An 11,449-nucleotide genomic window follows, 5' to 3' on the forward strand; every position below is an offset into this window, starting at 1 on the left:
CGCCCCCGCCCTCGCTCCTTCCCCCTTTCCTCTTTCCTCTTTCCTCTTCCCTCTTCCCTCCTTCTCGCTCTCTCTTCCCCGCTCTCCTCTTTCTCCCTCCTTTCCCCTCGCTCTCTCCTCCCCTTCCTTTCGCCCTCCCTGCCTCGCTCCCCTCCGCCGCTGTGCCGGGCGCGGCGCGACCATGGCCTCGGGTCCCAGCAGGTAACGAGGGACGCGGAGCCGGCTCTGCCCGCCGGGGCTGCCTGCTCGGCCTTCCCCCTCCGCTCCCCGCGGGGTAGTTTGTTGTTTTCCCTTAATTCCCATTGCACCACTTCCACCTGCCCCGCAGCTCTGGTTTCCAGCTCTAAACTTGCCACGGCTGTGGCCAAGTCCCATGGCAGAAGGGGCTTAACCTTCTGTCTGTCTGTCTGTTAAGGGCAGTTAGGCCTGTGTAATAATTGGGAGGTTTTCCTTGTGGAAAGTGTGATTAGCTGATTTCTTACAGTGCAGGTTCAGCTTGCAAAAATTTAGAGCATCAGTCTTGGAGGCAAAGTTGAGAAGGCAGATATTCCTGCCAGTCCACTTGTACAACAGTGGGTTTCATAGTTGTTTAATTCCCCACTTGGTTTTGGGGTTGGTTTGTTGGGTTTTTTAAACATGTAAATGGATGGGGATAATATCCACCTTCTAAAAACACTTTGGAACTGTTAGCTGAGGAAAAAACCCACCAGATGTCAAAACATTACTGTCATTTCTGTTTATCCCCAGGTATGCTTTAACATTTGGAGAAAGAGGAGACAGGTGTTGTCACTTCTTAAAGCCTTCTATAAGTTATTTGAAATATGCTATTTGTAAGAGATTTGTTCCCTGACCATCAAAAAACCAAGTCACACTACAAGTACTATGGGGTATGAAAAGGAAAATACTGGTGCAAAACTGAGTCCCATAGGTTGAAACCTAATGAAAAAAGCAACTGAAGTTATTGTGCCTCTAAGTAAGAGCATCTCAGTAGTTCTAGAAGTCTCTAAAGAGGGGGAGTAACAGCTGTCATCAACTTTTAACTTGGGCTTATCTGCCCAAGCTTTGTCAATGCCACGTAAAAGCATTTGGTTAATGCTAATTTAAAATCTTAGCACACATGGTACTTGACAAATAGTTTATGGATTGGATTTGCTGTTGGTTGTTCACACCTTGAGAATATTTTTGTTTTGGAAGAGTTTGGCACTTTGTTTTTTAGTTGAAGCTTACAAAAGGGGTAGATATTATATGGAAATTTCTAAGGCATGTGTAGGCAACATTTCTCTTACCTCAGATATTCCTTCCTGGGGTGATGAAGAGGGGACTACAAGGAGTGGTTAAAAAGAGCAAGAAGGACTGAATATAGGCCACGCAGGTTATGCTTGTACAAGGTAAAGTGAGTTTTAAGACCAGGATGCAGCTTCTTACCTACATTACTCCTGTACCTGGAGTTTGTGAAGTTTTGTCCCTGTAGAGTATGCCCAAACTAGTTATCTTTGTGCTTTCAGTTTGGATACAGGGTAGAATAGGCTGGGACATGCTGCCCTGGAACATAACCAAGTGATACCTCTGCTGCTGTTCAAAGTGACAACAGCCACAGAGTCATGTTTTTGTTGCTAAATCCCTTCAATGGCGTTTGAAAGATGCAGTTTGTTCGTGCTTCATCTCATCATCTAACTGTACTTCTTGTTAAGAATACATGAGCAAAACATTTGCTTGGCTTTCAGGTTGTATTTGTTACAGGGTTACTTTTTTGTCTTCGTTAATTGAGTTGGTCTATCAGTGATTGGCACCCAAGCTGAAATGTGCATCTTTTTGTGTTATGTTTATAACAATTCTCAGTAAAATGTCTTGGTTTTTTTTACAATGTAGAGCAGAGTTGTTTTCTTTCAATTTTTATTTTTCTTTGAGCATAAACCAAGCTTAAATCAAGAACACTATGTGTCATATATATGTGGTACCCATCTACTTCAAAATCTGGTATTTTTTTCGCCCAGTATCAACTAGTTGCTTAGAAACCCAGAACTGGTTTGACCAGGTGTTGGAAAGTCAGCTGACAATATAAAACATCACTAATACAGTGTATGGGGAGCTCTGCCTGCTCAGTGGCATCAGTGGGTATGAAGTGTAAGGATTTGATTGAAAGTCTATTGCAATATTTTTACATGGTTTACTGATAGGAGTCGAAATTACAGCTTGCAAAGTCCTTACTACCAGAAAACTTGGAAAAATGTGTGGCCAGCTGGATTGTAAGAATTTTTTAGTGTTGCAAATATGCAAAGTTGCTTTCTTTAATAAAAGAAGTAATATGTATATAATAACTTCTATAAATCATGATGTGCTAGTGAGCTATAAAAACATTAATACCTATCTTGCCTGTCGAAGTAACACTTAGAGATATTTGAGTGTTTTAGCAGGGGAAAATCTGAAACGACTACAGCTTTGTTTCAAAATTGATTTTGTTGTATATTCAAGAGAATGCTCTTTGAGCCTCAACAGTTTCTGAGAAGGTTTCAAGGTATTGTTTTATTTGGTATATTTTAATAGCTTAGCAAAGTTGGATGCTCAAAACTGTCTCTGGAGTAATGTTGCAAACCAGAAGATTAATCAATGAATTTAACTTACTGCAGGGGCCTCTGTGGAGCTTGATTGTGGTGGTGCAGCTGTCTAACACTAATAGATCTCTGCTGGATTCAAACTGATGTGCTGGTGCGACACTGTTCCCTTCTGAGTACTGTGAGAGATTAATCACAGGAGAGACAGCTATGAGTTTAAATCTGGCATCTTCCTGATGTCAAGTATTTTAACTCTGTGATAATTGTTCAAATCAGTGAACTGATCAAAATGAGTTGCCATGTGCTGTATCCCCTGAATCCTGCCTCGGTTGAAATGTTGTGTCTAGGTGTGGATAATACCCATATTTCTTCATTTTGTGAAGAGTGACTCCTAATAGCATTTCCTTCTTGGGAATAGGTTAAGGAGCTTTGCTGCCAGGCCTGAGGAATGTTCTGAAACTGTAAATGCTGGAATTAAAAGTCTGTATTTGACACATTCCATAAAACCGAAACCAACAGTCTGCATTGAGAGGTATGTCTTTCTTTTAGGAGTAGGAGTGGAAGATGCTGTACATGCTCTAAGCCATCTTTTGACTTTTTACAGTAATAATGTTCATACTTTGAAGATTTCTATGTCTAATGTTCTGAGTTGAAAAGATTTGCTCTCCTGGCCTCCTTTGTTATCCTGTGTTCACCTTCTAATGTTTTCTGCATGGTTCTCTCTTGCTCCCTTTCCTGAGTTCATATGAAGTATGTAGGTTTTCCAAGTCATGTGAAGCTCTCAGGAACTCCTTTGCACATCATGGGCAGTGTTGCTCCTTAAAAATAAAAGTTGTTCCTGTATCACTTCAGTAAAAGCCAGTTTGGAATTACACTCTCTCTTGATTCTTGGGTTTTATTTTGTATAGAGAGGCTTAGGAGTGGGATGAAGGGGGAGGGAAAGATTAATTAATTTTCATTATTTTATACATTTGATAGCTTCCTATGTAGTGATTTCTGTTTTGCATTGGATGGCCAGTTCAATACCTTTATGATTTAGTGTGGTGTGAAAGAGAAGAAAAAAGAAAAAGAAAATCCTTTCTCTCAGCTTCCTGTAAAGAAAAGATAATAAATTTATAAAAACTGCTCTAGAGAATTCTGGATCAAGCATATTATTTTAGTTAATTTGCAGCATTTTAAGGCATCACTTCTAAATTCTCTCTGGAATCAATGCACTAACTGCTTTGGGCTTACAGTGCATGAGTTATTTCACATAATAACCGTGCAAGTTTTGGCATGTTGCAAGTTTTGGCATATTGCCTCTATGTTAGTGCAACTGAGATTCCAAGTTTTAATACAAACATTGGAGTATTGGCATTATCATGCTACCCTTGAGAGCTCTGTGCTTTTGGAATAAAGTATCATAAATCATCAAGTGTTGTAAATGGCACAGTGGTAAAAGGATGAGAGGCACAGCTGGGGTGTTGACTTTCACAGCACCTTGTATTTTCAGTGGTGATTTTGTTGTGGCCATACTCTATGCTTCAAAAAAATTAAGAGTATAAAATGCATCTATTTCAAACTCTGCAGTTATGAGGTAGTAATATTGGAACAGTATGAGTTTTCTGTCAATACAAAATTCTTGGTGGCTCATCTGCAGGGCACATTTTGCTAATTGTGCTTAGACTGGCACCTGTATTTCAGGCAACCTTCCAGATGCACAGAAACCTTAATGTTCTCAAGATGCCACTCAGCAATTATTTTGAAGTTCACGTCTTTCTGTTGTCATAAATGAAAACTGCGATGGCTGAGCACATGCAGTTTGAGATTATGATGTGGTAGAGCATCATCTTACTGTGTGACTAGGACATTTCTGTCCTGGTGCATCCTGAGACCTGACACCACGGTGAAGAGGAAAGTGAATATATCTGAACTTTTGGCAAATACTGGTGGTTATGGACTAAATGTTACGGTCATGTACAAACAGTGAGAAACTGAAGTTGAATGAGATAGCTTCATGTCAAATGGGGTTAAAGTTTTGTGAGAATTCAAACCCATAACTTTTGATGTAATTGTGCTGTGCCGCTTGAATAAGTTGGAATGAATTGTTTTAGGCAAATGTTGTATATTGGAGAGTCACATCGGAAAACCCAAACTTTGCAATTGAGCTCTTCGGTTGATTTTTGATTTGTGTGTTTACAAGGTGATAGTTTCCACCTCTTTCATTTTGCTCTGGTTTGAAATTAAAATTCTTTGCTGTTGTCAATTCTGGAGTCTGCAGGCAAGTCTAACAGTATTGCTCTTTCTCTTGTTTTCCAGCATGCCGTCAGAAATGCTGCTGAAGATATTTTCCTATTTGGATGCTGTGTCCCTGTTGTCTGTTGGTTGTGTGAATAAACACTTCTATGATCTGGCCAATGACAAGTAAGGAATAGGGAAGGTCTCTGTGCTGGTCTCAGTCATGCAGCAGTTGAGTTTGCCTGAGTTATGAGTCTTTCTAATTTAGTTTCTGTGATGCCAGAGCACTGATGCAGGTACCTATGGGCAATTAGGGAATTCTAGCTGTGCAAACCCTGTCATTTAATGGGAACTATGAGGCAAAAACTAAACACAGTGCCTTGAAGTGTTGCTGTTAACATTTCTATTGTTGTAAAATTTGCATATATTTGTTTGTATTCACATGCACAAGCTTTTTGGTTCAGGCAGTCCTTAGTGGTGTGTAGCCAGTAGCTTTGTGGAATTGTCACAGTTTTCATAATTCTGAAGTTCTACTTATTTAGGTCTTTCATTAATTTAATCATATGATTCACTAGCGGGTTTTATCTGTTGCTCTTTGTGTCAAATTTTGGTGACTTCTAAATGAAAACAAAAGAGACGAAGATAAATACCGACAAACATTTTTGTAAGCAATTGCTTATACAGAGTTCACAAATTGCTTCTACCAGTATCATGTGAAAGGTTAAGAGGAGAGACCCTGGTTGGTATGTGATAAACTAGGACGTCTGTCTCTTTTTTTCCTAGGATTCTGCTGCATTAGTGTTGTTTGAATAAGAAAATGTCATCTTCTTTAGGCAGTTGCTGTATCTGGTATTCATCCATTTCTGCCTTATTTGCCAAACTTGTGCAAAATTAATTTACATTGGCATTGACACCTTTAGAACTGATGAATTTAAAGGGAAGACCATAATCCAGATTTATTTTACGAGACTGTCAGCAGGTGTGTGTAGATAAAAATTACATAGTTGACACAAATTATGTATCTTAATATATGTTTTCCACTTCAGGGTAGTAAGGTAGGATAAAATCGTTCTGGCTGTTCAGGGGAACATGATTCATCTGTCTCCATCTCAACAATGTCAGTTTCCATTTCTAATCTGAATAGAGATTACTGAACATTCACAAATGGGATTCAGGGAAGAGATACTTGCCCTTATCTGAGAGACTGACTGGTTCAGTGGGGCTAGGTTGTTTCTTCCCACTGGATTTCCATGGACCTTCTTGAGACCCTGAATCTTGCAATGAATTAACAGAAGCTTTATTTGAAGTCTCTGCATATCTCTATGACAAATCTGTTCTTGCTTTTTAGGCAGAGTGTCTATTTTAGGGTATTTCTGCTGTCCTGGATGTACAGGGTGCTGTGAGTGATGCAACAGGACCATCAGTCTTTCATTATGATATGTCTATGCTGCCTAATGCAGTGCTTTGTCTTTGGGCTCTTCAAATACTCTCTGCACCTGAACAGTTCCTTGGCACTGATGTCTTCAATATAACTGTTGAAGACAAGGAAATATTTCTGACCCCCTTTCTACACCCTCCTTGCCCCAGCATGCGGTATTATTCCAGCCTTGCTGTCATGCAGTGTAAGAAGCTCACGTAGATAGTCTGTCTAAAAGCCTGAGGATTCTGATCACAAGCAGAATGTGCTGCACAAGAGAAAGTGTGAAGCCAGAGCATAGGGCAAAGTCTTTTTGCTATTGTAGCTGGGTGGTGACTGGCAATGATGTGTGTCTCATTCTGGCATTTGAGTTGGCAGTAAGAGGTTTGTTTGGCTTGTTGTAGTAATGTCCAGTAAGAGACCTTGAGATGAACATTATACTTAATACTTTGAGGCAAAAGGGGCATGTATTCTATGGTGAAAGAAGCAAATCTGTGCTTCCCCGTTGGATGCCTTTTTGATTTATATGGCCTGAATTCTTCAGAAGTTGAGGATGAAAGGGCAATTATACCTTCCTAAACACCTGTGATTCCAAGTCCTTCTTTTTCTTCTCTCTCCCTGCACTAACTGAATTTTTTAGCTTCTTGAACTGATTTCTCATCTGTTTGCACAATGCTGTTTTGGGAAAGGAAGAAGCAATATGTAACTGAGAGAGAACAAGGATGGCAGGCATTGTTGGCAAGTATGTCTTCAGTCTTGCCAGAAGAACACTTGCCTCAGAACTTACATTTCCTGAGACTGTACCTTCAAAATGCAGTAAATGCATACTACTATGCTCTGCCTTTTCAGCATCATGCAGTCAGATGCTGAGTATCTCTCTCCATGAAAGAAAGGATGTCTCTTTTGGGAAGGGGTTTCTAGTTAACAGGAGAGTGTTATAGAATATCTTACTGGGCTTTTTAAGCTGATTAAGACCAGTTGGATGATACACAGCTCAATTTCCCCTGAGGATAATATGTCAAGGACATCTCTCCTCTGTTTTCATCACCCCTTAATTCTAAACTGCTTTGAGGTTAAATAAGAATTTCCTCTGTTCATCAGGAATGTTTTATAATATCTGATAACTGGGTTGCCTTTTTGGTTTTAAATCTTTGTGTTACTTATGGAATTGTGCTTCATGTTCCCTTTCCCATCCTGATTTTGGTGAAAGGGAAGTTGGAGGCTGATGCTGACTGTGAACACACTTTTACCGGTCATTGAAGGTTATTGTGTTTGAAATTTTTTATTAATTTAATTAATTCAATTAATATTGTGTGTTTTAAATGGCTTTGACTCAAACAATGGCAGTGGGAGGTTCTGTATGTGTCTGCAGGGCAGCAGGTTGGAAGGTTTCCGCAAAATTCCTGAGTATGCCTGGCTCTCAGCATGCAGCGATTTATTCTCAGCTGCTGATGAACTGAGATGGTTTTGATGGGTAGGAGGCAGTGTGGGATGGATTCAGTGGGACTGAATGCTTTAAGGAGGGGGAAGATGCATTACAAAGCATGTTAGTGTAAGTTTGCCTGGGGATAAGTGAGGACTGGGAAAGGTAATCTTGCTGATAAATGGTAGAAAATTTCTCCCGAGAATTTATTTCTCTTGCTATTAATTTTCTTCTGTGCAGTTATGTAGATTGTGTGGCTGGCACTTTAAAATTACAGGATTTATTGGAAGTCTTTATTCACAGATTGTTGTTTGAATCCTTGTAATTTCTTGTATTCAATATTCCATGAACTGTCCTAGAGATAGTGGTGTGTGTGGGGTGGAAATGTGATCTCATAGTTTTCCTAACATGAAAGAGATGAACCTACCATTCCTGTAGCATGTTTGTCTTCAGAAAGTTATGTCTTCTCTGAACTTTTCCATAGAGAGTGCGGAAGGGATTGATGTGACGCTGGTACCAACAAGCATAGGTGGTTCTAGTTGTCCTCCTCCACCCCACTTTCACCTGGATCCGTGTGAAAAATTTGAGGGATACAGATTATCTTTGTTGAGTAAGAGGTATTAAACCTCTTTTTCCACTAGCTGATTTTGTGTGAGGAGAATGCATCATTGTTTTGGGTTGGAATTTTCAAAAGTAACTGCTTAACCCTTACCAGTTTTCACTGAAATTGTGCAGTATGGCTGTGCTGTCTCTGGGCTTCGTCCTGGGTTCTGTATTTTCAGGAAGACAAGACTTACCTTGTCTTTGTTTCCTCATGATAGTTTTCTCTCAGATGTGTGCTGGTTTATTTTGTTGTTGTGTGTGTTTGTTTTTTGTTTGGTTTTAGATCTGCTTCAGTGAGTGTTTGTGAAGGATGTAGCTGCATAAGGGGAAGGAAGGCTTTATAAAAACCACATACTCCTCTGGTGTGCTATTGAGAGCTGTAAAGCTGTGGGAAGTTCTCAATATCGGATTCGCCTACTTTCTAGAGCACTAGCCAAATATTTCCTGTGTGTGTATTTCAGATGTTTATCAACCTTACTGGCATACTGTAAGAATTAACTGAGTAACCTGCCCTCCCCCTCCCGTGATAGAACAGAAAGTTGTAAGTGAATTTCATTTGGTGTGTATAATCCAGAGCAAGAGATGTGTTTAGAGGTTCCAAGGTCTTTGAGATAACCTAGTAAACCCATGAGAAATGCTGACATCTGGCATCCTTGGGTTCCTGAGCCTTCGTGTTTGCACCAGGGAAACTGACCTCATATGGGCTTTTGGTAGGTTACAGTAGGCAGTGGTGTACAACCACGCCTTTGCATTTTCTTGACCAACACCTAGGAGGCTACAGTTTCTGCTTTTATAGAAACAGATTTAGATCCAATGCAGTTTGCTGATAGTCCAGGACTGTGTATTTTTTCTGCTGACATTATGCTCTGTCGTAGCTGAGACGTGTGTATAAAAAATTAAATGACTGTTCTTGAAATTTACGTGGCTTTTCTCATCATTCTATTTTCAATTTCAGCAGAATTTGGCTGAAAATTTATTCCAGGTGTTTTCAACCAAAAAGGAAAATTTGGAAAATGAAGTCTGAACAAACAGAAACTGTTTCCTTGGGCTGTGCTGCTCTACATGATAAAAAGCCTGGGCACTGGAAGAAAGAATACATCTCAAAACAAACAGCTGCTGTCAAAGCTAGAGTAATGCGACTTGTTAAACCTGTAGATCCTTATACAGGTTTCCCATGCAAAAACAAAGAAGCTATAAAGTAAGCAATGCCTTGTCACAGAAGAGGTTTACTTGGGAACAATGGGCAGAATATTCATAACTTTGGAAATGCTGGGAGGGGATATGAAAGTAGAGCTATAAAATGTGTATCATAATGGGAAGATATGATGATAGTCTATAAATAAGTGAGCCTAAGAAACATAAGTAGTAGTTAGTAGAGATTTTTAAATTCTGTTGAAAGCATATTTTTAGTTTTGTCGTTTTGGGAATCTTTTTTTTAAATACCCTTCTCCCCTCTCAATTCCTAAATAACAGAGCCTCTGGGTTGAGTTGGATAATTATTCTAAAGGACAAAAGTGGAAAAGAACATGTAATAGAGAAAGCAAACCTGTCATTTAAGGACACATCTGTTAGCATACTTTGGTATAGTCCAGACTGGCCAAGCTTAGACATCCTGTCAACCCTGAAGCTATTCGGAGTTACACCATTGCTTCCTGACCAAAGCAGAGATCCCAGCAAGAACAGGTGAGTTTTAACATAGGATTTTTGAGGGCTTTTTTTGTAGGAGCTGTCTGACCATGGTTGACTCAACAACTTAATTCTTTGTTAGAAAGCCTCTCTGTAGTATTTCTTCCACAGCCTATGTTCTTAGCTTCATTGGTAGAGCATTTGAGCAAGAAATGGCATAGACCAACTAGCTATGACATTAATTCATAGGTTAATGTAGCTACTGGCATTTGATATACAGATTGGTAGGAAAAGCTCAATGGCAGGAATAGATATAAGTGAGCATGAAAGAAGCATGTAAATCTAGGAGAATTTAATGTGAAACATTTAGCTTGCATCAGTTCATCAGTATTTATGTGGCTATGGTCAAGTAATCTATGTTGTTAACATTTTTTTTTTTAATCTGATAGGTGTGTATGTGAATTTAGGGAACTTGGTGTGTGACTGCATGTTCTGTCTAAGGATATGCATATAAAAAACCCGGTCATAGAATCACAGAATCACAGAATTTAGGGGATGGAATGGACCTTACAGATCATCTAGTCCCAACCCCCTACCATGGGCAAGGGCACCTTCCCGCTAGACCAGATTGCTCAAGGCCTCATCCAGCCTGACTTTGAACACTGCCAGGGTCAGGGCAGCCACCACTTCCTTGGGCAACCTGTCCACAGCACAGTGTGGGCTATCTGTTATTTTGTAGCTTAAACGTGTATGTTGTTTTTCTGGCATCATATTCTGAGAAAAGATAGTTACATGAAAAGTGTCTATTTGAGGTATTTGGTTGTTGTCAAGGGGTTTTGCACACTGTCTGTTTCTGAGTGTATTGTATGTGCAGTATCAGCTACATGCTTCTTAGACAAAGCACCTAGCCACAGAGCTCTGAAAAGAGAGAACTGTGCACCTACAAAAAAACAGGTTCCTCAAGCAGAAACAAAATATCTGCTTAAAAAAAGAAGTAAATCAAGAGAAGCCTTTTGTATAAAGTCAGCTGAACAAGTCTTGCAGTCAAATTTTGTGGGAAATGTAGTTGTTTTACCGAGATGATGGTTCATATGCAGAAAACAGTGAAAGTTTCAGGCAGTTGGTGTATTTCACAGAGTCGTAAGTTGTTGGAGCTTGTGAATATACATGAAGGTAATGGTTTCACCGATGCCAAAATGTTAATGGTAAGACTATATGGAGCTAGTGCAGGGACTTTGGATGTGTTCCTGTATTAATATGAGCCTCTCTGACTTAGAGATGGAAAGGGTTGATGTCCCATCCCTGCCCCAGATCTTAACTGTTCAAGGTAACATGATGAGGTTCCTGCTGGTTGCTGTCTTCCTAGCAGTGTGTAGTGGTAGGTGATATTACAGTGATACTGTTGGGGAATCTAGGAACTGTTCTGAATGTAATAAGAGCCTAAGTCTGCAAAGGGTTTTAGAAGGACTTCTTTCTCCATTCTGAATTGGTAATGTGGACTCTGCTTTCTGTTCTTCTTTTAGTGCACCATTAGTTAATCAGAATGCCCGTGAAGTATGAACTTTATTGAAAGGAGGTACATCGCTTTAATTACAGGCAAAATGTAGGGAA

General features: G+C 39.8%; 1 protein-coding gene across 1 annotated transcript in view; it reads left to right on the plus strand.

The window, feature by feature from the left end:
- Positions 1-3,010: 3,010 nt before the first annotated feature.
- Positions 3,011-11,449, plus strand: part of FBXO15 (F-box protein 15) — a gene marked incomplete at its 3' end in the record, with an annotated part of 13,332 nt that continues 4,893 nt past the window's right edge. Inside the window, exons 1-4 of the mRNA XM_009077198.1 lie at positions 3,011-3,084; positions 4,851-4,955; positions 9,168-9,410; positions 9,686-9,895. Of these exons, the coding sequence (XP_009075446.1) occupies positions 4,852-4,955; positions 9,168-9,410; positions 9,686-9,895 (557 nt within the window). The remainder of the gene's footprint in view (positions 3,085-4,850; positions 4,956-9,167; positions 9,411-9,685; positions 9,896-11,449) is intronic.

The sequence above is a fragment of the Acanthisitta chloris genome, unplaced genomic scaffold (assembly GCF_000695815.1).
Source record: "Acanthisitta chloris isolate BGI_N310 unplaced genomic scaffold, ASM69581v1 scaffold30126, whole genome shotgun sequence".
NCBI lineage: Eukaryota > Metazoa > Chordata > Aves > Passeriformes > Acanthisittidae > Acanthisitta > Acanthisitta chloris.